Here is a 25,508-nt window from a genome sequence, read left to right on the forward strand (position 1 = left end):
GGAATGTTGAGCCCCTAATTCTCCAAAAGTCATAAAAAATCCCAAACAGGCTCTTTCCAGATCGAAATATTTCAGCAGCGTGAGCCCCAAATCCATCTTGTAACTCACTGCTTCCCCCTGCAAGGGAACCAGTCCCTTCCCCAGGAGTTGCCTCCCCTCTGCTTTCCCTTTCCCATAACCAGCCATCCCTCACCCCCCTGTTTCTGTAAAACACTCAGCACACATGGCAGCTGGGGGGGGAGGGACCGAGGGGCTGGTGGAAGCCACTCAGATTTCACATTTATTTAATAGCCGTGGCTGTGCTTGTTTGATTTATCTTCACACATACGTTTGACAGATATGGTCTCATAAAAACTCCACAGAGTAAAAACACCAAAAAGGCCTGCAGCCATACTGTGTTAGCATGCAGTCTGGCTCCAGCTCTGGAGCAAAGCGGAGATCAAGCTTGCTACAGCTGGCAGCAGTGCAAGAAACAGACAACTTTGGAGTCTGTAGGATACTGCTGTGTTCAGAATATCTCACAAAAGCTTATGGATACTTACTGCCACAGCACGGAAGAAGCTTGTTTTGTCCCTAACCTGTGAGGAACTTTAGAGCTTGCTGTATTTACACTGTTCCAAAAAACTCTCTCAAAAAATTTAAGGTCTCATTTAGAAAGTTCCCTTCAAACCAACATGGTTCTGACAAATACATTTTCACTGGAGTGGAGCTTACCTGGTACAATTTGTGCACAGAGACTCTATTATGTAGCTCAGGATACAGACTCTACAAAAGCACAACCTACTGTAAAATATGCATATTTCAGAGTATTTTTTTTGTTAAAGGGAAACACGCCTGAAACTTTCATTCCAAGCATCGAGAGAAGCAAAGTAAAATAACCATAAATGAAGTCACTGGGGTGCTAATGTTGCTCAAAGGTAGGATTCCAGGTGCATTCAGGTGGTGTTTTATTATGCATATAAATAACAGGCCCTTCCCACCATGTCTCCAAGCTGGCAACACAGTCTGGAAGAAGGTGCTCAGAGCTGAGTGAAAGACCCTGTGTTCCAACCTGCTACTGCAATGGCTGCTCCAGTTCTTTGTACACTACTCCCATGTATAAAATAACACTCTTAAGACTTACCAGTAGCAGGGATATAGCATGGCTCCTGGTCTGTTAACAAAAGCAAATGTAAAAACCTGGGTACCAGCCCCACAATTATCTCAGCTGGTGAAAACCACTGAAGAAAATTAGTGGTAAAAGCTGTGACTGTTTCTCTGTGGGCAGATAAGATACCTGTGGTTCCCCCTTTCATTAGAGACGGTTTTTCCTTAGCTACAGAAACATCATTTTTTCTGTTTTAAGCAAATAACTAACAATCTTGCAAGCACCCCTACCTTCAGGACAGGTTCTTCTGATTTCCAAGGACTGTGCTCACTAGACAGGAACTGCAGGGCTTCAGCATTTTCTCCTCCTCTTGCTCTATTGCTGACTGATGAAACACTTCAGTTGCTTTTGTATGTAGTAAGGACACACTCTCAGGCAGAAGGCCAGCTCTCCTCTAGATACCTTCCTCCATTTGAGCGGAGATCACCTGCAGAAAATATATTAAATATACTAATTGTAACACCTATTGTTGTGCAAGTTAGGATCAGTACACACAAATGCCTACATGTGTTGGGCAGCACCTGGGGCTGGATGCTCCAGGCTTCCTCTGTGACAAACCAACAACAAAAGTTGGCAGTCATGAAAATATTAAGGCTGGAAAAAAATCACTGAGATCATCTAGTCCAACCATCAACCCATCACCACCATCCCCACTACACTATGTCCAACACAGCTCCCTTCAACAAGAAGTCAGCCATTGCCAGAGGCACTTCTCATCCAGTGCCAGAATAGGGCAAAAGAATCTCCCTAAAAAAGCTGTGGGTGACATGGAAGGGCATGGGACAGCACTGAAATGACCACACACAAGTTCAGGTTGTCACAAGAACAGAGACTGTACAGACAGAGGAAAGGAGGCTGCTTTCCCACTGAAGGCACAGGTACCTACTGGGCATTTCCATTCCTTCCTTTTCTTTTTGGATATGTATAGAGCTAAGAGCAAAGCACTGACAAGCAGTCAACGAATTCAGCTGCTGGTTGGCTGTGCGCAACTTTGGGAGCTGCAGGGTGAAAGTGATGCATGGAAATTAAGCTAATTTTAAACTGCAGGCAAGAGAAGAGACTTGCTAGCAGTTACTTAAGAGAAGCTGCTGACTGTTTGAATACCATTAAGAAGATTAATGTCAGCCCACAGAACCACTGAAAAATTAGGGCTGAAAGGGACCTCGAAAGGTCAGCCCAGTGCATCCCTCTCACCCAAGGCAGGATCACCTACGGCTCGGCCATCTCTGACAGATGTTGCCGAACTTGATCTTAGAGCTCTCCACTCCCCAGGCAGTCTATTCTTTATTACCCCTGTCATTAGAAAGTTTTTCCTAACATCTAAATTGAGCCTTTCCTGCTGTGATTTAAGCCCTGTTGTTTTTTGTTTTGTCTTTTTTTTTCCTCCTCTGCCACAGACGAGGTGTAAAGACTGTGTGCTTTTATGTGCTCGTAGAGTTCAGTTCTCCCCTCCTTTGGGTTGGGGGATTTCAGTTCTTTCAAGCCGAGGCGGCAGGTAATGGTTCACTCGGCTTCCAGCTGTTCTCCCCGCTCTCCTCTGGGCTGGATCCAATTACACCACATCTCTTCTCATTTTCCATCACCTCAACACCATGACATAGCCGACTTGCACTCGGCGTTTGATCCTTTTCCTGAAGAACTGCTCGTTAACCCGACACTCGGTCCTCGAGGAGCCGCATTGCTGCTGCAGCAATGTAAGAATAGAAGACTAACATTTAAGCCGAACCCAGCTGAACACCAATCTCCGAGACCGGGGCGGGCGGCACGGCCCAACGCTGCCCCCTGGCGAGGCGGCGGGGCCCAAGGGCGAACCTTGTCCAGCAGCGTGCAAGCTCCTAAAGGTTCCTGCGTTCAAAGTACAGAACGCTAACAACTAGAATCAATAGCTGTGAGCAGGGAAATAAAGCTCTCTATACGCTGAGAGGAATCAGTAAGAGACTAGGAAACAGATGGAGCCCTGCCTTGTTCTCACAGGAATACGTTTCTCCAAACCATCAAACTCCAGGGCTCCCCAAAAGAATGGCTTCTGTGATGTCACCTCCATCTCCCCCAGGAGTGCTGAACTCAGTCCCTTAAGGCTGGGTCCCAGACCTATTCCATCTGGGTGCCTCCCACTCTGGCTTCAGGCTCCCCGTGTGCTCCACCCTGCAGCTCCCAGGTAAAGCCAAGTCAGCATTCCCTCCAAAGGGCTGCCTTGTTCAGGGAGAGGAAGAATCACAGAGGGGATGGACAGGCTCCTCCTGCTGTGTTTGGAAGAAAAGAAATGGACATTTCTAGTAAGATGCTGCCACAAGATGTCACATTTTGTCACTGACAAGAACAGTGGTTGAAAGCCAAAGTTGGCAGAGGGGTAGAGGTCACTCCTGTGCAGGGCTTTACTAGCTTTTCTGGGGGCAATGCAACCAAGAAAGTAGAAGAGTGATACAAACTCAGGCCTTTCTGAGAGCTCAGTAGCTCAGGGTTGAGCAGCAAAGGTCAGGCTACCACACAACATCAATCCCCCTCCTCCTTTGCCTTTTTGCCATGAGAGCATTTCACGATGCTCACGATCACAAGGTAGTAAAAGGGTAAGTCAGTAGAAAGAGCACACATGGCACTGCAGCAGACATGCAAGAAACAGAACCCAGCACTGCCTTTGCTCTCCTAATAAATCATCTATATCAGTGCAATGGATGCTTTTTCCCCCCATACCCAGGCCCTGAGAGATTCTTTGAGCTTGCAGATTAATCAGAACAGGCTGATCTCAGCTCGTTTCTTGCTCTGCCTTAACTACCTCACTCAGCAGGCATCCAAGAGTACCTCATGCCCCCAGCCCCACTCTTTGCCCATCCTGCCAGCAAGCACAGCTGTGGCTTGGCTGCCATTCCTTGCAGCCCGCAAGGAGCCCACCTGCCCGATAGGGATGTGCCTCCCAGCAGCAGCAATTAGCAGATGCAGTAGAGGACCAGGACAGGCAAGCTGCACCCCTCCTAATTGACTGAGAGAAGAACAACACTTGAACTTGCTCCAAAAGGAAGCGCAAGCTTCAGCCTCTCTACATTCATTTATTTGCAGAGCTTGTCCAAACCCGCACGTAGGCAGCAGCTTACAGACAAGCAATTTAGAGGAAACAATCAGGCCAGCACAAGTCAGTTGGAGATATTGACCCTTCTGGCACTTTGGAGGCACACACCTTGAGCTCAGCTTAAACACGTTTTTCTTCCCCTCTCTAGGGGAACTGGCCCTTCTTTTCCACTTTGCAGCCATTATTTTCTTTGGTATGACTCATTCCAGCTACAGGTCCACTGTATCCTTCAGCACTACCTTTTTCCAGGCTCTGCAAGCCACACCAGATAGAGCCCAGACTTACAAACAGAAGTTTCAGCTTAAAAGTTGCCTATATTACAGGACACAGGGCAAAGTGTGCTTAGCAGTGAATGCAAACAGTACCACAGAACAATGACAGCTGCAGGTGCAAAGGAGGAATGCTAGAGGCGTGATAGTGCTCCAACATTTATTTTTCCCCAAAGAAACATAAAAGGATTAAAACAATTCTAAAAACCACAATGCTTTATGCTGCTTTACAATACATAAACACCAACTGTACTTCCCGCTTAGACTAAGCAGCGGGAAAGTCTTTTACTCAGGTCTTTATGGCAGTAAAGTGCATAAAGCTGTTTAATTTAATTCAGGTACAGAACAGGTGACAGGAAAAGTATAAAGCGGAGTCATTCCAGTTTAGTCCAAGACTGGGAAACTCTCCTGAGTGGGATGTTCTGCTGCTGGTTGGAAGCCACATTCAACAGATAGTGCTCACACTGAGTACAGATGTCTGCAGTCAGCCAGTTTGCCATGGTCCTTGTATGACAGCACAGAGGCTGTGCTAGGCCATGGGGCTCCAGAATTACAGGTACACTGGAGCAGGAGAGGAAAAGAAAGAAGTAAAATCAACCTAGGTATCTGCTGGAGGGTACAGAACTTTTCTCCACCCTTCCCCAAGACCTGATCCAACACTGCTAAATGATTCTAGCTAAGTGGATGGATTCAATGGAGCAGTCAGCTCACACTCAGGAAAGTAATTAGGCACCAGAATTTCCTTCACTGAGACTTCTCTATCACCTAATACTATTTCAGCAGAAGGGCTACCTAACAGATATACCTGTGATTGGTACAAGGTTATGACTTACAGCATATATGCTGTACAATGTTTCTTTGACATCTGGAACATGGCAGTAATGCAGTCACTCAGAACTCTTCTGCAGCATCTGCATTGTGAGCCAGACCAAGGCACTGTCAGTGCTAACATCTATAGCGAACACTGGCCTGATTTTCAGACACTGAAGTACAAGCATTTGAACCAGAAACTGCTGTGGCTATTTTAGCTATATTAGAGAACGGTAACAGAGAAAGTAGATACCTGTTCACACAGTACAACATATACAAATATAGATTTGGAAAGAGCAGAACAGAATCAGTTCTACACCAGTTCAAAACCAGTTCTAGATATCCAGCTTATACTCACAAGGTATTTTCCACTCAGACCTGTCAAAAGCTCTTTTGGCAATAATTCCCCTCCCAGGGACAAAAAAGGTGTCTGAATGCTGGGAGGAGGACTGAGAAAACCATCTGTCACATTACTCTTCAGTCAGTTGCACCTTAGACCTTTCATATGTTTCTGTTCTAGGTTTAGATAAGGTACTCTTGGATTGTAGGGAAACACCCCCAGCTGTCGTGGATGTAGAACACAGTGAGAATTCGGGAAATTCTCATACAAATGTATCTTTCACTAAGAATGTCCTGTATCTGAGTGCAATATTTTCTGTGAATTGTAGATCAGTTACCACCAGCCATTTGGTATAACATTCAGTTGACCAGAACAAGTCTACATAATGCAGCTGTATGCGCAGGTAAGCAAACCTGCTGACAAGTATCTGGTAACATCTTTCAAGGTAAAAGCATAATGCATCTGCCCTAGCTTACCTATAACACTTCCATCTCTCCATTTCACGCAGCAACTCTGAGTTCTTCTGCTCTTGAGTTGCTGGGTCTTCTTCTCTGGAAAGTCTCAAAAGTTTTAAGAAGTGAAGTGGGAGATGAACACACATTCTGAAGGGCATGGACATCTAGAATCACAACACAAGTCACCTGAGTTCACAGGGAAACCCTCCTTCTTAGCAGGAAAGATCGCATAGCATGTAGTTGATTTATTACCGCACTTAGAAGATAAGCATTAATGCAGTGAACTCCCTGACCCTTGCATAGAGTGCAGAGTAATCCCAACAACTTTACATAGGATCAAAGGAAGAGGAGCCAGAGCTGTTTCAGTTGACATGCCTTTCTTTCCCAGTTGTTTTTGCATCTTCTATTACCGCCTCTTTTCTTAGAAACAAGCTAGAGGGTAGATTTGAGGTACCAGTGGGATGAAGGAAAGCTTCCTATGACCAAGTGAAGTGCAGAGAAAACAGAAAAGAAAGAAGATGTTTATTGTAAAGACTAGAAAGACTAGACTTGCCTTGGTGCAGCAGTCACAGCAGACAACACTAAGAAAAAGAAATACCCAGCGTTATGCTTGAGAAAAGCTCAGTAGACAAGAGATGTTGTAGTTACGGGTGACTTATCCAGAGCCTTAGTTTGTGACTGCAGCAAAGTCACTTGAAGGCAAAGTGAGCAAGTCTAGAGTTCTCTGTTCAGTTTGCCAGCCCTCCTATGGTATTTATAGTACATGAGGTCATCTGAAGCACATCATCATTTGAAGCTTGAAGGCTTTAAATGCAAGTGCCCATTAGTTTTCACTAACAGCAGTGAACAGAACTACCACTGGTTGCATAGTTATTGCTTGTATTCAATGCAGAACTTTGCTGCTGCTTCAAATAGACAGAAATTACTCAAATGAGCCTGAAATGTCTTTTCCTCTCCTATGATGAGAAAAACAAATCAGTAGATAATACCAGGCCCAATTCCTTTCCCAGTCACAAGGTTTGGAATCCACTTTTCCAATCCTGAATACAAAGTTCTGTTGAAAATGCTCTCCCAGAACCTGCTCAAGCCCTTGACTGAAGTAAAATCCAACCAACAGAACAAAATGAAGACAGTAACTGCTGAGAAGTATTGAGCATTATGCTCACACAGTAAATTTGGACATTGCTAGCTTACTGTTAAGAATTAACATTGGGATTCCACTTCAGACTTAAGTTTTCCCATGTTCTCCAGCCTAGCTTGTGTAGTAAGGCAGAGCTGAAAGGCTAAGGAACCCATCCCAATCCAAGGACTGCTACTATACCAATTCTGAGTATTTTCACCGCTATTCTTTCACTCTTTTCTCCATCCTCATTCAGTCCTTTTGTACCCACTCACCTGCTGCAGAGGTAACAGCTGTAAGGCCACTTAAGAAACATCTGCTTATGGCAGCTGAAACAGATCTGTGGAATGGAAAGTTACTTGTGAATGCCAACAGGAAATATCTTTCTACCAACAGTATCCACAGCCTGCCAAAGAGCATGCACATAAGCTAACCTTCTAAAGGCTTTAGATCCACATAGAATAACAGATCCATTGAAGGATAGCAGAGAGACAGGAATTAAAAGCTAAAAAGGCAAAAGAGGTCTTATTTGTAAGTCTGTGTTTTTATGATGCAGAGGTTTCGGGCAGCTGCCAGACAACAGGAGTTTAAAAAAAGGCTCTTGAACAAACAATAGCTGTATTGTGCAAGAGCGTAACAGTAGCTAGTTAAGAGAGGGAAGAAGAGAGACATTCTTTGAGGTAGACTGCAACAGTCCCAAAGAGATTAAGTCAGGGCAACTTTGAATCCAATCCTGAAGCAATAAATGAGTCATAAGGAAGCTGATGAGTCTCTTGAACTTTATAAAAAGAACATTCATACACAGCTGGCAGTCAGAAGTGATATTATCTTGAGAAGCAGAGCTTGAGAAAGCTAAAAAAAAAAAAACTTTAGCAGCGAAAACACAAAGGGGGTAAGAGAGCCATTTTAGAATAAGCAGAGAGAAAGCAAATTAAAGCAACACTGGTAAGTAAGGTGAGAAGGAAACTGGGATTCATGAGACAGGAGTGGAATCATCATAGCTGCACTAGCAGAACCCTTTGGCTCTGTGTATACTGCTACAGAAGTGAATACAAGAAGCTGACCCCAAAGCTTAGCAGCATGAAACTCCTCACATCTGTGCTGCAAAGGGCTTGCTCTGAAGACATCTGCTATTGAAGGGCTGGTGGGAGCAGGCCCGCTAGAACTGGCTGCAAATAAGTAAGCAGAGGAAAGGCAACAATCCTGTGCTGTAGCATTCTCTGCCTCCCTCATCTCTCTGGCCTTTACATTCATCCCTCAGCAGGATGGCTTAGGTCAGCACAACTCAAACGTTAAGAACCTGAATTAAAATCTCTTACTTCTCTGTATACCACATTTCAATCTATATCTTTGTGAATTCAGAGCCGGCCAACAGGAATGGCAATCAGCTGTACTAGCATAGAAATAACAGACAAAATATTGAGTGAAGGGTAGGCTGTTACTTCAGCAATTTACACAGCCTAACCTTGATTAGAAGCCATCACAGCACAAGTATTAGAAAATCCTATACAGCCTAGGGACAAACTCAGATAAGCCACATGAACAGGAAGAACTGAAGCAAAGTACCTCAGCAGTTCAACATTAAGACATGAAAACCAAGCAGCTTCTATCAAGGCAAGGAGAGCACTCTACAAGAAGAAAACATACCTTTGCTCTTGGAAAGACATCATTGCCTCCTTGGGAAAAGCCTTCTCTTTTCAGCACTATCACTGCATATCTGGTTCCAATCAGTTCAGCAATGGTAGGTGATGGCCTTGTATTAGGAAAGTAACAATCCTGTCCAAAGACAGAAATTAAGCATTAGGAAGAGCTGAATATACTTACACCGGAAAATCTATTCTCAAAACTCAGCCCCAAGAGGCTCAGCAGCATTTACATCCAGAACTCACTTCTGCTGATGGGCTGTATATGCTGCTATTAGAGAACGCTTCAGGGAATACTGTTTTAGTTTTTGAGATTTTACTCAAAAACTCAAGTAGTTTCCCGAAGCTGCACTAGGGAAGCATGTCCTTTGGCCCCCATAGCATTTAATCCAACTCCAGAGCCAGTCTCCAGGGAACTCTACTACCCTTGTGTCATGGGACATGTAGTTCTTCTCTGTGCTCCATATGATGTCATAATGTGGAATACCAATAGGAAAAATTACAAAACCATGACACCTTGGATACAGACACAGCACAGATGGTACCTTTTCCCCTCCTCACCTATGGTACAGGTTGTCTTTCCACATCACAATGCTCTAATCTTTCCCAAAAGACCTACTGGCCCCACACAAATAGCAGTTATTTTTTCTTCCCTTTTCAACAAGATCACCAGTTTTTATCTAAGTGGGGAGCCCAGCCCACCTGTATCCCCCACTATGCTGCTGAACAAAGAAGTCAGGGTTATGATAAGATTAGAAGATTATCCAGAGGTGGGAGGAGGAGCAATACAGATCCTCACAAGGACACTGCAAGTTTTATACTGCCTCTGAGTAAAAAAATAATATCACAACTTAAGCTGAACATACAATATGGCTTAAATAAAACCAACTTAACATGCTCAGTGCATGCACAAGGTTCAAGGTGCACACTGGAAACACCATCAAATATATTAGAATAACCTGGCAGCTGATATGCCAGACTTACAAGTTCCTTGCTTTGAAGGCCAGTGTCTAAAGATTTGGACCTTCCTCTGTAAGGATGCAGCTGCTGCTGGCCAACATTTAGGACACCGCTAGGCTGAAGGTCTCCTAGCATGGGTGTGCTCATGGGAGAAAGTGTATGATCTGCAGCAAGACCTGGATAGAAAGAAAGTTTCAGACTCTAGAAAAAGATGGATTGGCAGCTTTTAAATGTTCTCTGCCAAAAGCTGAGCAGTCAAGAGCATGACGCTGCCTTCTGAAGGCAGCTAGGCTTGCACCTCTCCTTCTCAACCCCCATTAATTCAGATCACAAAAAGCAGAGATTACTGTAATTATGCCTGTCAGTAGGAAGCGATGAGTCTTCATTAACACCATTTAGTTTAATAAAATCAAATGTTCTACTTGAACATTCAAAAGGCTCATTAAGCTTTTACTGTGAATTCAATTATGCCTTTTGGGATATGCTATCATTGTTTTGAAGCTGCGGGAGATGTACAAGCATCAGTCAACTGCAGAGGAATGGTTTTCTAAGGACACCTCCCCAGACTCATGATTTAGAAGAAGCTCCAACACTCTCAAGTACCTTTGAGTGACCAGAGAGATGCAGTATAGTGAGGTCTAACTTAAGTTTATGGCAACCCAGCAGGCCACTGACACTGAATGTACTTTGTCACCACCTGGTTTACACATATAGCAAAAACAGCACTGACCTGTGCTGCTGCAGGACGCTACTGATGACCTGGGTGAGGCAAGCTGGTTGCTGGAAGGCAGCTTTGGAGTCATTTCCTGCAGACCAGAGGACAAGGCACTCTTAAGCTTACTCAAACTAACTACTACCAAACAAAACTCAGGACTCAGAATCAACGAGAAACAGCACAAAGCTTAGTCAGAAATAGCAACACTGGAAAAGAGTTAAAGAGTCCCAGTAACCTATTTCAAACCCAATGCTGTATGTAGAGAGCATAGTTTCTAGCTTCTCTAGAAAAGCAGAACGAAGCTGCAGCCTCTATAGAGAAAGTCTTTCTAGTTCACAATAATACACCAATAGTTCTCAGACACTGAACGTTCCTACAAGTAGCACATTCTTGTGCAAATATAGCTAAGATTTTCTGCTTTTATTTGTTCATATCCGTTTTCCTCAGCTAAGCAAATGCATTTTAGACGAATGTTTACAGAAAACAGATTCCTGCTTGTTTGCCAGAGCATCTGTGCTAGACATAATGTGTTAGGGCTTCAGTTCTGCTCCATAGAATTTCCGACTGTGCTCAGACTGAATCCCAGAACCACACAGTCGAGATCAGTCTCTGGTATTAAAGAACCCAAAGCCTGCATAGCCCAGTTTACTGAAAGTGGTGCTTCTTTAGTTGCTCCACAGGCAGAAGAGTGTGAATTCACCAGTAAAGATGCTTCCTGAAACTACATCACTGTACTCCTGAAGCTACAATCATGTCATAAAAAGAAGTATTTAAACATCACATGAGCTTCTGTAGAATCAAGGACTCCAGTGAACATAATAGTAAAATGCTTGTTTACTTTTAAGGGACAAGACTGCTCACACTAAGACTCAATTCTCTAAGTTACATATCTGTACAAGTACAATGCTTGAATAGACTGTTTATACTTATTCAACCCTTTCATTTAAAGCCTTACCTGAACTCCTGATCTTGGATGCTGCGCTGTTGCATTGACAATCTGAAATGCTGCACTGGCATCTTGGGATGTTAAACGATCATTTGGAGATTTCAAGGCAATGTTTGGAATCACAGACATTCCTGGGGCGGGAGTGAAGGAAGTGAAAGAAAAACAATACACATCCACACAATAAGATATTATGTTGTGGCAAGAAAGTAACACATCTTATACCCACATAACAGGGTTTGATATTTGCTCTGTTACTTAGTATTTTAGTTTTAGGAGATTATTGAAATCCTGTTCTCTATGTCTGTTGACAAATGCAATGTTCAACTTAAAATAATGGGTTGAAACATCTCTAAGACTTAATAAGCCAAAAAGATGTTCTGGAAACACCCTTTACAAACTAAGCTTGCATTCCCTCCTTCCTTACATTATATGTCATCCATTATTTTTAGTCAATAGCAACTTCAGTTGTATGCCTCATAAGGTCACTCAGTAACAAATACCTTCAGGCCTGCTCCCACTTCCCCTTGCTGATGATGGCTGAAGCTTCTGTGGTTGCTTAATTTCTGCCATGAGCTGTTTGTGTAAAGTAGGCTTTGATGGTACACACTCTTTCTGCTTCCACTCCATCACCTGCAGCCAAAGCACAGCACTGCAAAGAGCCGGTAGCTAAAGTGGGGAGACAGTGCTAACAGAACTAGACCTTCAGCAAATGCACTTAAATCCATATTCCCAGAAACCATCCTGTCAACTCTGAAGTTAGTTCGTTTTGCTATCATTAGATAGAGCACCGAGTCACCTACAGGTTTTAGATGAGGCTTGGGAGCAGCTACAGCAGTGCTGGGGGTCCTGCATTTTTGCTCGATGATCACCTGAAAAAGCAAAAATCGTGCTTGAGCAATAAGTTTCTTTCTCTACAGCTTATACACCTACCCATTCAGTGGTACGCTGAATAACTCAAAAAACTAATAAGGAAAAAAAAGTAGGAAAATGTAGAAAATTTAAGTTTGCTTAGAGGTTTTTGGCAGAAACAGCTTTGCTTATGGCAAGAGATGATCCGAAGCCCTGCACAGCCCTTTGGAGTGTGCATAGGAAGCAGACAGTATTCTGGTTCTAGCAGCTCAAAATGCTCTAAGAAGCCACTGAAACAAGTGTTGCAGTCATATTTTAGTGTCAGGCCTTGATCACAATACTTTCATCAGTGATAATTCAGCTCCAAGGAGGAAAGTTACTGAATAGGTCAGGTTAAAAAGACCATAACAAGAACTGTAGCAGCAGGCAGCTGCATGCATAAGTTAGAGTCCCAGGGACCGGTTTACAGCCCTACATAAACTAGGAACAATAGCAAGATAGAATTGCAGTGCAGGTGCTCTTGTGAGGCAGGCTGTTTCTCTCATCAAGGCCAGAGCTTTCTGTGGACGGGGGGAAAAAAAAGTCAAGTTGTACATGTACATCTTTATCTTCCTCATCCACTTACTCTTACTTTGAGGATTCACCATTTGTTTTCCCTGTGTATACAATTGCAGAATATATGAGAGTGCAGGTAAAACAACACTAGCTGTGCCTCAATCAATTTGCAGATTAGACCACTGTTTGCTACAGGAGCTTTAAAGTAGCTTTGCACAAGGGGAAATCCTTGTTTAAGAGGCTTCTCAAACAAAGGCCTAAACACTAAGGACTCCTTGCTTTCTCCCAGCACTTTTGACAAACACTCTTCAAATTGAAGCATGTGCTTCTTGTCAACCACAGGGAATATAAAGGAAATCAGGAGCCAGTTCATCCTGCCACCTTCAGTTATGTTTCTGTACTACACAGTGCTGCTTTACAGTATACAACAGTATCAATGAAATGCATAGCTGTGATGTATTTTCCCCTTTCCATTACTATTCATGTATTTCTGAACAAATTAGTCTCCAGATAAGCGTTAGAGCCTTATCTGAAGGCTGGCACCACAATCAAGAAAAGTGAGAGTTAGGGTTTTATGAGGGTTTATAGCTGAAGATTTGAATCCCCTGCACTCCAGGAGCGTAAGCAAGAAGAAAAAAAAAGATGTTGATGTCTAGCATGCTAAGCAAACTTTTCACTTTTTAAAATATTGCTCTTTATTATAAGTGGAACTTTGTCTCATCTTCTGCCAAGATGCCTGTTTGCAAAACACACCAATGCCACAAAGCCTTATGCTGGTGTTTTAGATCTGCTCATCATTCCTAGCTCAAGCTACAGCAAGTAAACAGCATCACAAACCTTCAGAGGCACTCAGTCATTTTTATATCTACGCATCTTCACCAACATCAACAATGCTGGAAGCCTTTACCATTTGAGTCAGCACCACAGCTGCCCCTGGAAGCAGTTGAGTTTTTTTTTATCCTGCCTAAACTCCTGCAGTAGACCATATGCACTCCTCCAGGCCTCTCTGCCTTAGGCTGAGCAGAGCACCAACTCCACAGTGATTTTACACTTTCACACATCTCACAGCTAAGGCAAGAAATCTAGTAAGAGATGCCAAGCATTGCACAACTCAAGCAGCCTGTGAAGACAAGTGTCTGAGAACAAAAGCATGAGCAGGCAAGAGTTTGTTTAATGGAGTTGTTTTGTGCAAGGCAGCTTAATTGCTCCAGAGAAGGAACTGACTGACCCCTGGAGGGGAAATGAGTCTGCCATCCAAGCTTCATAAAAGTTTGGCTGCCCCAAATTAGAAAGGTACTGGAAATGAAGTGTCTGGTTGGATAAACATAGCAATCAAATATTGAGCTGCAGCTGAGAGGGAGCTGTAAATACTTTTGGACTGGATGTATCTTTAAGACCTGAAAAGTGCCTTTCAGTTGAAAGGAATATTGTTTAGAAACCAGGTGGTTTCAAAATTGTCCCCTGGCTGCAGTCACTCACCTTCCGCAGTTTGTACCTCTTGTGCCGAATATCATCTAGAAGTAATTCATAAGGGGAGTAGGTACAGTCTTTCAGAGGGACAGGACGCTGTGGTCGCTCAGTGGCCTTCCGCAGCTTCACACCATTCCGCAGCTCACGGATGACACTGGGCCACAGGGATGCCTAGGAGAATCCAGTGAGAAACAAGTCAACAACTGCCTAGAACTCATGGAAGAGCACTCCCTCCCGCCCTGTTAATGGGGCAAACTGATTTTTTGTCACCAACTTTATGAATGTACTTCATAAAAGCACAGTTTTTGTTACCGGGTATTTAAGACCCATCTTCTTGAAGTACTTCCTGCAAGCATTCCACATACCAGAAGGGTTTTTGTTTTGGTTCCCCCCTCCTCTTTCATGTCTCCATATTATTGCATTCTAGGAAATACTGAGAATGAAATCCCAAGTCTTACAATTAAAATCCTCTGAACTTCTGGAAATCAGGGGTTGAAGAGCCCACAAACTAGAGGAAAACAAAGGGAAAGCGATGTCTAACAGCAACTTATGTTAGTTGTTTCAGCCTAGAGACATAAGTTGATAACTCATATCTTCTCATCCTGTTCCTGTACTAATACCTGTTTCCACAGGATGCTCAGGCATGTAGGACGAGGAAAGTTAAAGGCAGGGGAAAAAAAAAAACAACACTCATAATCCACTCAATAGCCTGTTTAGGCAACATTGTAATGGAAGTGCAAAGTCAACAGCTTATTTATTTCCCAAAGGCAAATTGAGTATGAAAGCAATTGTATTATAAACAGCAAAAGAGGGAAGCAACATGTTTTAGAAAACTGCCTCAGAACAGAACTTGTGATTAAAATTCCTATCCATCTTCCACTTACAGGATGAAGTGTGTTCTCTCAAATTATGCCTTCAGATATCTTGGTATAATAGCAGAAAAATCTTATGTAAACTCCGACTGATAGGCTGCCTTTAGGAGAAAGGCATTTAATTGTATTATGTTAGCTGAATTTTGGAACAGCGGTATCTCAGCTCCAGAAAACAAGAGCAGTCAAATGGTAGCCATACACTAGCCATATCTCCTTGACTATCCTAATTTATTGTGCAGGAGAACACACACGCACACAAAATCTCTTAAAGTCCTGCTGAAGAAAGAGCTAGGCAAATAGGTTGGGGTTTGTCTCCTATTCAACACTAAACACTTTCCATTCTGTTCAGCATCTTAATAGCTGTTCCCAAGAGATCTCGGTGCTTAGATTTCAAGGGGAAGATTGTCTTGTGACACATATGAATTAGCACTGCTGAGACAAAACAACCCTGCATGATATCAGGTTGCAGTATGTGTTTCAGAAAGCCCATTTCATAGCAGTCAAGATGGAAAAGTGTGGTCCACAAACAGCATTAACTGCTTGGCACCACTTAAGGCATCAGCTCCAGTCTGTGGAATCCCAGTGAAGTCGGCACCCTGGTAATTTTAAACTCCAGAGTTTGTCAGAGCGATGCAGTGAACTGGTGCTTGGAAACTAGAGGCAGAGTATTTGCAACAGACATCCTGCTTTTGGAATTCATGTCTCCTGAAGGAGCAGAGGCCAAATATACTGGCCTCCAGGCCACATGTCAAAGCCCATGTATTTATTCATGTATTCCCTGCAGAAAAGCGCTAGAGCAGTTGATGAGTTTGTGGTTTAAGATAGCTTGCCAGCTTATTTTAATAGATCACAAATTTGAGAATATGCCCAAACACACATTTCACAAACATTTTCATACGAATAGTTTGAGCACGCTTCAAAGCAAGTGCTATTTAGACAAAGAGAGCAAGTCCACAAGTCTCTTGGGCCTTGCCGTTTGTCTCCACAGACTCCAGACTACAGAGCATTTGTTTATGCTGGGCAGAGCTCCAGCCAGAAGAGCTATTTGTTTCTGATTGAGCCCTGCCTGTGTAGGGCCTTGGAAAAGAGTAGAATAAGTTGCTTTCTCTGCCCCAAATGCATATTCCAAGATCTACAGAAGGACAGAATGGAAAGACAAGTAACACAGAAAACAGAAGGTAATGAGCTACATCTCCAGCCTCACCCTCCTTCATGCCTTCATTGAGCTGCTGGAGCTCTACAACTATAAAGGATGGATGGAGTTGCTTTCAGTCCCCTCCAGCCCTGAACTAGCACAGACTCTAGTCCACCTTACTCCAACCACCAACAGGAAGTCTTCTGGGAGCTGTCAATCCAGCTACAGAAAGGAACAGATTCATTTGACAGGTATCAATTCCTGCCAAGAGATGGAGCGTGGGGCTCATTTTCAGGAAGAAACAGCATGAAGTAACTACTTGTGGACACTTATTCCAAAAAGTGCCTCCAATTTCACTTTTAGAAGTGGTTTGAGTTGAACCACAAAGAGGCTCTTTGTGCAGAAAAAGCATCCACATAAGGTAAACACATGAAATAACTTAACTTCAAGTTCACTTCCCAGCTTGTTTTGCAGACAAGTCTTTAACTACTTAAATTCTTGAACAACCTAACAAGTGTAATTGACATTCAAGGTCTATTTTTGTTTGTTTAAACAAAGGAGTCACTGGGAAACCTCAGAGAGCAAGGGTAGACAAACAAGGCCAACCTCCTCTAATGAAGGAATTAAATCCCTTACCCACTGTTTTTCCTTATTCTGCATGTGGGTTTCCAGCAAATCTTCCTCATCCATTTTTCTCAGACTCTAAGAAGTGAACACAAGAAGTAATCACATTGAACTGTCCAGTGCTTTCCCATTTATCCAGTACAAATTATTAACATCGACTTGAAAAGCTTAGAAGCCCCAAACACCCAAACGTTCACAATTTACAATAAATTCCTACTAATTTATTACTAAAAAAAATGCTCTATATCACAAAAACAGACTATCAGCTAGGTACTCCATTTCTAGTGCAATGGGAAGATTATAACTGGATCAATTTATGGAGGTAGAAGGCATAGTAGGTGAGGGGTGATGCCAAATGTACCTCTTTGGAGGTCTGGATGATGGACACCAGCTTCTGAAGTTCCATAAATTCAGTAAAAAGACTCCTACAGGTCATCTTGTAATGACTGGTAGCCTCAGAAGGCTTGGAGAGGTGATGTTCACAGGCCTGAAAGAAGCAGAACTGTTTATAAGAGATCTCCTAGAAACAAAAACACATGAAGGTAGAAGAAAGCAAAGCCCTTTTTCTCCTCAATCTGTGGTAAAATCATTTTCCTCTTTGCCCCTTTGTATCTTTTTGTTTGTTTTGTTGTAGATGCAGAGGAGCAAAGAAGATGCCAGATGTTATATTTACAATAACTTCAGTAGTTGTGTGATTTATATATCCTGATCTCTACAGGTTGTACTTTGAAATAAGTACCTGGAAGGGAAAGCTTCCAAACCACAACATAACACAGCAGGTGGAGTCACTTGTGTCATTTTCCCCCTTGGCCTCCCACCCCAATTAGACCAGAGCACAGACAGCTTTTTGTTTTCTTAAATTATGGCTGAGAGGAGTCTATTAGGTTGAGCTGTGACATTCAAATCCCCTTGCAGAAACCAAATATTATGGAGAAGTGACTTGTTTCAATATGCATAGTCTTCTAGGTATTAAACACTACTGTTGGAGACTACATGCTGAAGGACCCTGTAAACACAGCTGTGAGAGCCATGTTCAGACTTCCTTCTTAGTTCTTTTCCATAGACACCTGAGTGCACCTTAGATATTTTTTGCTTTCCGAGCTCTGACAGAAAAGCCACATTCCTATACCATCCAACAAACTACCCAGCTTCTCCCCAGAAACAGCCTGTCATCCTGATTAACAGCATGATTAGCCATCAGCTCCTCTAAAGCAGCTGTGTTTACTATGCAATAAGAAGAAAACCTTGATAACATCCTGCAGGGTGACTGTTGGCTTCATTCCCTCATCATCCAGTTTCAACATGAGGCGGAGTAGTTTATCCAGTGGATCACTCAATTCTCGCTCCACTTGGCTGTCAATTCCCCAGTCCAGGGCTTCATAGATCACCATTCCCAAGTACTCCAGCAGCTGCAGACAGAAGCCAAGGAAGAAATGCAACTCCACAGCCCTCATTTTCCTATTGCTGCTGCCCCACAGGGCTGAGCACATCTCTCAGGATGAGAAGGGCTCAAAAAGTAAATGACTGCTCTTCAAGTAGCCTGAGATACTCCCCAGTGAGCTATGTTAAGCTTTTAAACTACCTTATCCAGCACCTCTAAACGATGTAATCAGGACAAAAAGCCTACACATTATTCCACAGTAGCAGCACTGCTTGCTTACCAGTCTCATAGTCTTACTGGAGCTCACTCCTAACATATTATTTCATTTTTCAGATTGCAGGGGACAGTCACACCCACAGTACCCAGTAAATACAAATGCCTTGTCAGTTTAAGGCAGCTAGACGCCTACACCTCCCACGCCAGATTTCTACACAGCAGGATTATATCTGTGCATATACAAAAGCAAAGATACAGACTTACCTTCTCCTCTGACTGCTGAATACTGCCAGCATCTGAAAGCGAAACAAGAAGAGGTAGGGCAGGATGATAACTGCACTGCAAGATACCCTTTGTTTACTGTGACCATTAGCCCCAATTTAAGTACTACTGGTTAGTTCCTTTTCTTTGTTAGTACATATGTAACTACAAGGAAGGCAATGGATCTTTGTCTTCATTCTTTACTACCCACTCTTGTCCCTGCACTCAGCCTAGCAATGAACTCCACAGCAGTGCAAGTGCATAAGACAAAGCTTGTTGCTGTTTGCTAGCTACACAGAACAATAAGTAATAATAATGGAGAACTAACAGTCACAGATTTGGCTTGAGAGTTAATACAATGGTGGAATAACAGATTAGAAGATGAACAGAGCAGGACACAAAATTAAACCTCAAATTATTTGTTTCAAATAACAGAAGCTGCAGTAAATGTTAATCCCAGCTATTCCCTAGAAGTAAATGACACACTAAAGCATCAACAGAAAGATTGGCAGGCATATCTGCATTACCTCTTATATAAAGACCTTTAGAATAAAGCACAGACAGAAGAACAGCTTATACAGTGAGAACAACCTGAAAGTACAGAGAAGAAGGGGAAAAATAAAAGCTTTTCTCCACTTTGTCCCTAAATTTCAACCAATCACAGAAGCAACCCGTGGCACCCACAGCTACTTTCACTCTTACCAGACTTATGATACACCCGGAAGGAAACAGTGCCATCAGCATGAATAAAGATGCTCCCTGGACCTTTTATGAATACAGAATGGAGCGATGGGTACCGCCCTTGGGCTAATTCCTTCATCCTGCAGCAACACCAAAAGCAAATAGCCCAGGCTTGTTCTTCGCTTATAGGGTGCTCAAAGCACCTCAGAATCTCAGCTAGAGAGACCTTTGCAGCATTCTGCTCACAGCGTGGAGACTCCGTGTTCATTTTCACAACTCTCTGCTTACACTAGGAAGCTTAACAGCCTCGTTCCCAGAACAAGAGAATGCTCAGGTGGCAGCCTTTTATCAGTTATGACCCAAGGAGGGAACAAACCCTCACGCTGCTCCACACAGGTGTGAATGCTAATGCCAATTATGCTCTAGCTTTTTAAAGGGACACCACTTTAATTTGCATTGGCACAAACCTCTTTGAGGGAAAAACAAGAAGCATGTAACACACTGGATTCTAAAATAACGAGGTGGGGCAAAAGTTCTTCTCAGCTTAATGTGGTTGTCTCTAGCAAATACACTAATGGCAATACTAGTAGGTGCAGGTGAGAGAACATTCATCTTTGGCTAAAGTATGAGGAAACAGAGATAGGACAAGGGGGTTTTAAACTGAGACAGGGGAGTTTTAGGTTAGATATTAGGAGGAAGTTTTTCACACAGAGGGTGGTGACACACTGGAACAGGTTGCCCAATGAGGCTGTGGATGCCCCATCCCTGGAGGCATTCAAGGCCAGACTGGATGTGGCTCTGGGCAGCCTGGTCTGGTGGCTGGTGACCCTGCACAGTGCAGGGGGTTGGAACTTTGCAGCAAGCCCTTAGCTTGGTGCATCGCCTCCCTCATTCGCGGCTCCCAGCATCCCGAACAGCACTGCTCGATGCGCTCTGTGAACGCCGTGTGTGACTGAGTGCAGGCCGCACCCCCGCCTGCACGTCCCGCCCCGCACAGCACAAGATGGCGGCGCCCGAAGCTGCGTGGAACCGCGTGGACGTCCCGTGGCCCTCCAGCAGCAGCGCGGTGGCAGTGGACGCGCAGCACCCCGCAGGTCCCCGGCTGGGCTGCCGGGCCCCACGGCCGGGATGGGGCGGGGAGGAACCGGGAGGGGGCACCGGAGCCGGGGGGTCCGCAGGGTGGGCCGGGCAGGGGGAAGCGGAGTCGGGGGCGATGTGCTCGCGTGGGTCGCTGAGTGCCATCCGTTCGCAGTGCGCTGCCTGCCGGCCCTGCGGCGCTGTTGTGTCGGCACCATGAAGCGGCTGTGCTGGCCGAGCCTGACCGCCGAGGGACGCGTCCTGCGGGCCCTGCTCTACGTGTTCCACAGCAGGCTGCTGCGGCACCGGCCGTACCTGGCCATGCAGCAGGTGAGCGGCGGGCAGCTGGGGTGGTTTGAAGGCATTGGGACAGCGTGAGAAGTGCAGCTTGATTTCAGCTTTTGTAGCCTCGTCGCTGTTTGATTCAGTTGGGAGAGGGGAGGTTTGGGTGTGGAAGAACTGCAGGCTGCTCTGTCGGATGTTGCCTCTCCTAAGGCAGAAGCTGAACTCTTGAGCAGCTCTGTAGTAAAGGGGTTGTCATAGTCTTCAAACAACTGTGATGAAATAAAACAGCAGTCCTTCTTACCTTCTCCATTCATTTGTTCGTTATCGTTGGTGAAGGACTGGTTAAATCCCAAACACATTCCATACATCCACTGTTTAGATTTCAGAGACTTCTGTGCTTTATCACCATCATGTTGCATTACCACAGTCATAGAATATCGTGAGTTGGAAGGGACCCATAAGGATCATTGAGTCCAACTCCTGGCTCTATACGGGACCACCCAAAAATCAGACCTCATACCTCAGAGCACTGTCTAAATGCTTCTTGAAATCCATTTATATGCTGCAGGAGAAACCATACAGTGCCAATGAAAAGTGATCTGCTCCTGCTCTTAATTTCCTATTCACAGTAAGGTGATAAAGGGATCTCTTTGTCACAGTGCAGATATGGCAACACGACCAGAGCACTGCATCACACAAACCTGCAGTCTGCTATTAAACTGATAAGGGGAAGGTGTCACTTAAAGTAGTGACTGCTCTTAGACAAGGGTATTAATGTCTCTCAGCTGAAGGACTTCCCTTTTTTTTCCTTCCTTTTCCCTTCTTTTTTCCCCTAGGTGGAACAGTGCTTGAAGCGCCTGTGGAAAATGAACTTGGTGGGCTGCATTGAAACCCTGGCAGAACTGATTCCCAGGTCAGTGCCATGACCCTGTATGCACTACTACCCATTGGTCAGCCTACGGAACTGAAGGAGGAGATGCTAAACCACAGACATCTCCTTGCCCTTGTTTTGCCACAGGAAAAGTAAAGCCCAGGACCAAGCAGAGTGCTTAGTTCCCAGCCAGCCTATGCTGGAAACAGTGGCCGTGAAGGTGCTGGGAGGCTGTAAGCTCATACTGCGTCTGCTAGACTGTTGCTGTAAAGCATTTCTGTATCCTTTTTTTTGCTATGTAAATATTCTTACTGTTCACCGGTAGCACTTCACGAGGCCAAAGGAAAGTCTGTGTTGCTGGTGTACTCCACTGTGCAATTCGTTTGTGCACCTTGAAGATTCTTTGCTAGTCAGACATTTTATTTTCAAGTTATTACGTAGGAACCTCAGGCTTCTGGTTGGCTGCTGTTCCAGCCTTGAGCAACCCAAAGTTTGGATACGCACCTCCCAAATTGTTCAGGATATCGCCTTGTGAATTGCCCGTTGTTGATGGGCTCAGCAAGTTTCATTACATACTGTTTATTCTTTAACCTTAACTGGTGTAATCTGCAGCTTGTCTGTTAAACATCTCTGTTCAGAAGAATTCATACTTATGAACACCGTGGCTTTGAGCTTGTTGAGCCGGCTATGGTTTGTATATTTGACAATTGTTTGCTGTCTGTTTGACATGCCTGTCAAGGGAGAAAGCTTGTGATTAGAGCATTCTTGCTAAGTGAGCTTTATTCAGTTAAGAGGAGAGGGGAAAAAGATCTCAGAGATCCCTCCATCCTTTTGGACTCTATTCTAGCACCTGAAGAGTTGTGCGAGTGGAGAATGTAAAGAGAGGGGCCTCTACTGAGGGGAGAATAAAGTTCTTCCCCTTGAGTTCTAGGCAGTTGTTCAGTGAGTATAAGCACAAGTTCTTGCTAGGAGAGAATCTACACCTTTGTCTTCTCCCTTCAGGATTCAGCACAGGTGTTTACTGCAGAACCTCATCTCCCTGTATGGTGTACTGTCAACATCGCTTCATCTGGTGTCTGAGACCCAGCAGATGCCCTACATCAAGGGATTTACCTTCCCTGCTGATATCGGTAGCTTTCTTGGAGTTAACCTTTCTGCTGAGGTGAAGAAACAAAAAGCTAAAATGCTTACAGCAAGAAGACCTACCGGCTGGCTGAAGAAGCTCTTCCCAACCACATCAGAAGCCATATCAAAGGCTGGGAAAAAGAGAGGTTTTGTGACCTATGCGAGAGCTGTGAAGAACCACAGCATTCCTGCGGATGACATTGGAGAACCCGTTCTGGGGACCATAGGCAGCAGAGGTAAAGCCTTTTTGCCACAGCAATACTGGTATCTGAGACCAGAGACTGGCTACAGCTTTGTCCAACTTTGTCCAACAGAGCAAATGCTTCTGCTTCCCACAGAGTGTGGTTCTGGTACAAACTCCCCTCCTAAAATGCTGAGTACAGGCATAAGCCTGCTGAGACACCGGGAGAGCTGAGAGCTCAGCAGGGCAAAGCATTAGTGTGTTAGTGTGAGGACTTAAAACTCTTTGCTTAACAGGAACTCTTCTCTTTCTGTAGAGAACCACCTATGGTTTGATGTGAAGAGTTTGCTTAGACCATCCAGACCTCCAATACAAGGGGTTTGTATACCATAGTTTTACACAAGATTGCTTTTATGTTGCTGTGAAGAGCCTAACACTTGAAATGTGTTACCTATATGATGGAAAATGTCCTCTTTCCTTGCCTTATGTTACCTGTCTAACAGGTCATTCTGTTATGCAAGCATTTGTTGGTATGTCAAGCGAAGTGACCAGAGAGGAAGTAGGAAGAAGTCAGTAGACAGGAATATAAATGCTCACTGTGTGTCTCTCCTTAAGAAATGCAAAACACAGTGCTTTGCTCCTCCCTGGCAGAGCAGCAGGCACCTCACCTTTTTAGAAAGCCAACTGTTTTTGTGCTTCTTTGTTTCAGGGTAGATGCCTGACATCAAAACCTTTTAATGAAACATCAGTGTCACTTTCCTCTTCTGTGGCAAAACTGCAGCACACTGGGCCTCTCGTACAGATGTTTCAAACAGCTGCATCATTTGGTGAGCTGTCGGAGGCGCTCAGAAAAGCCATTCTGTGGTGCAAAGGCAACAAACTCAAATCAGAAGCTTATTTTCTGCGCAGCAAGTTGTTGAAGAGCAATCGGCTGCACCACGTGGAGGCACAAGGATGCAGGTATTCTGCTGAGCACAGGGGCTCTGGATCTGATAGTTTAACTTCACATGTTTTGCTACAATGTAGAGAAATGCTGTGGTCTGACCTATATATTTATTTTTGAGCTTGAGCACAATCACATCTTCAGGTCATTGGAATTGCTGATACAAGTATCTGTATAGCTTTGCTTGTGAGAGGATTTAAAGGGTTAATAAATGCATGAATATGTAATAAAAGGGGGGAATGAAAATGCAGCTTAGATTGTGTGCCTGCATAATGGTGTTAGATGATGTAAAGATGCTGTAGCATTTCCCGAGTGTGACAAAATGGCAGAGAATGTCCATATCTAGAGCTCTGAAAACACCATAGGTAATAGTAACAGCTGTAAAGTTCTCTCTTGTTCATCTTCCTTCCCTTAAGCTTGCAGAAGAAACTGCGCTGTGTCAAAACGACGCTCTGTAAATACCTCCTATATGGCTCCCAGAACACGTGCTGGCCAAGGCAATACCGTAGGGCATGGATCTTTGGAAGGAGGGCAAAATTCTCCAAGTGCTCAAAGAGAACTCTGAGGACTGTTCAGCAAAAACATTCGGAGCTTTTTGGGGACCATGTGAGCTGCATCTCACCCATCGTGAGGCCTTCGAGTCAGAAGGGATGTCCCATCATTCACACGGCTGCTGTCAAACAAAGTACAGCAGGGACTCCTAAGCAGCTGCTGTTAAAAGAAAGCCCCAGGTCTGTGCACGAAGATTCTGACAACGTGGATATTGACTCTATTTTTGCAGCAATGGGTGTCTGATTCTGGACTAGGAAGAAGAAACGTGTCTTGTTTTTCTAACTAGAACTTGGAATGCCTCTTAAGTGTCTTGATACCTCATACACCGAGTTCTATTAACAAAGGAGTAATGATCTTATTTTTGTAAACATTTTTGTTGTTCTTTTTTATGGAACAGTGTTCAAAACAGATGAGTAATCTGTATCCTTTTTACCCAGCCTTGTCCAGGGACAGCAGCTTGGAGTTACTTCCTACTCAGTGCCTTTTCTCTCCTGTCCTGAAAAGGTGTTAACCAAATCCTGCTGCTTTGGAAACAGGGCAAAGCTGTTGGAGCCCACAAGAGTAAACTTATCTGTGAACAAGTCCCCCAGTGTCCTGAAGTCTTTTCAAGTGTGCAGTTTTTGCCTGCTTGGCAATGTGTAGCTATTCCAGCACATACTTATTCCTTGCTCTAACATTATTTCACATGCTTAGTGCTTTCCATTGGGCTCTTATTTGTAATTACCTGGTGATCTTGATCTTGTGAAAAAAGTTCTTTGAATTAAGTCAAATCAGTTTTATAGTGGAGCATCTGCCCAACAGGGGCAAGGCAAGGATCTGAGTGCAACTAAATCTGGAACAGGTTAATTTCAGTTCTCTAAGTGTACAGTAAAAACAGGAGAGCTGTGTCTACTAGGACAGAAACAGCACTTAGAGTTCAAGAGATGCTACAATAGCCAACAATTTTTATGTGCCCTGCGTT

At 44.0% G+C, this 25,508-nt stretch overlaps 3 protein-coding genes across 11 annotated transcripts in view; 1 reads left to right on the top strand and 2 right to left on the bottom strand.

The window, feature by feature from the left end:
• Positions 1–1,574, bottom strand: part of BOC (BOC cell adhesion associated, oncogene regulated) — an 88,190-nt gene extending 86,616 nt beyond the window's left edge. The window contains exon 1 of the mRNA XM_015875561.3: positions 1,378–1,574. The gene's annotated coding sequence lies outside the window, so the exon portion shown is untranslated. The remainder of the gene's footprint in view (positions 1–1,377) is intronic.
• LOC107320090 (protein spire homolog 1-like) lies at positions 1,437–19,905 on the bottom strand. 6 transcript variants are annotated; one of them, XM_015875600.3, is made up of 16 exons: positions 19,535–19,903; positions 18,836–18,867; positions 18,219–18,383; positions 17,336–17,461; positions 16,987–17,052; positions 14,353–14,514; positions 12,270–12,338; positions 11,970–12,099; positions 11,479–11,600; positions 10,539–10,614; positions 9,833–9,984; positions 8,853–8,981; positions 7,481–7,545; positions 6,639–6,666; positions 6,107–6,249; positions 4,743–5,041 (listed from the first exon to the last, which is right to left on the bottom strand). In XM_015875600.3, the coding sequence occupies exons 1-16, from the start codon at positions 19,779–19,781 to the stop codon at positions 4,855–4,857; spliced, it is 1,899 nt and encodes a 632-aa protein (XP_015731086.2). In that variant the 5' UTR covers positions 19,782–19,903; the 3' UTR covers positions 4,743–4,854. The 6 variants fall into 6 exon arrangements, 3 of the variants coding, with proteins under 3 accessions (XP_085401674.1, XP_085401684.1, XP_015731086.2); XR_001558137.3 differs by lacking the exon at positions 6,639–6,666 and having other exon boundaries at positions 4,627–5,041; XM_085545548.1 differs by lacking the exons at positions 4,743–5,041; positions 6,107–6,249; positions 6,639–6,666 and adding an exon at positions 1,437–1,574.
• A 601-nt stretch (positions 19,906–20,506) lies between these two features.
• RMP64 (ribonuclease MRP subunit p64) lies at positions 20,507–25,128 on the top strand. 4 transcript variants are annotated; one of them, XM_085545578.1, is made up of 9 exons: positions 20,507–20,607; positions 20,766–20,920; positions 21,712–21,788; positions 21,894–22,025; positions 22,359–22,436; positions 22,749–23,107; positions 23,369–23,430; positions 23,762–24,012; positions 24,412–25,128. In XM_085545578.1, exons 1-9 carry the CDS (start codon positions 20,517–20,519, stop codon positions 24,788–24,790), a joined length of 1,584 nt encoding a protein of 527 aa, XP_085401704.1. In that variant the 5' UTR covers positions 20,507–20,516; the 3' UTR covers positions 24,791–25,128. The 4 variants fall into 4 exon arrangements, 3 of the variants coding, with proteins under 3 accessions (XP_085401704.1, XP_085401712.1, XP_085401700.1); XR_014945468.1 differs by lacking the exon at positions 23,369–23,430 and having other exon boundaries at positions 24,412–24,915; XM_085545574.1 differs by lacking the exon at positions 20,507–20,607 and having other exon boundaries at positions 20,621–20,920.
• The last annotated feature ends 380 nt before the right edge of the window (positions 25,129–25,508 follow it).

This window comes from Coturnix japonica, chromosome 1 (assembly GCF_054131305.1).
Source record: "Coturnix japonica strain WE chromosome 1, WE-NBRP24, whole genome shotgun sequence".
Classification (NCBI taxonomy): domain Eukaryota; kingdom Metazoa; phylum Chordata; class Aves; order Galliformes; family Phasianidae; genus Coturnix; species Coturnix japonica.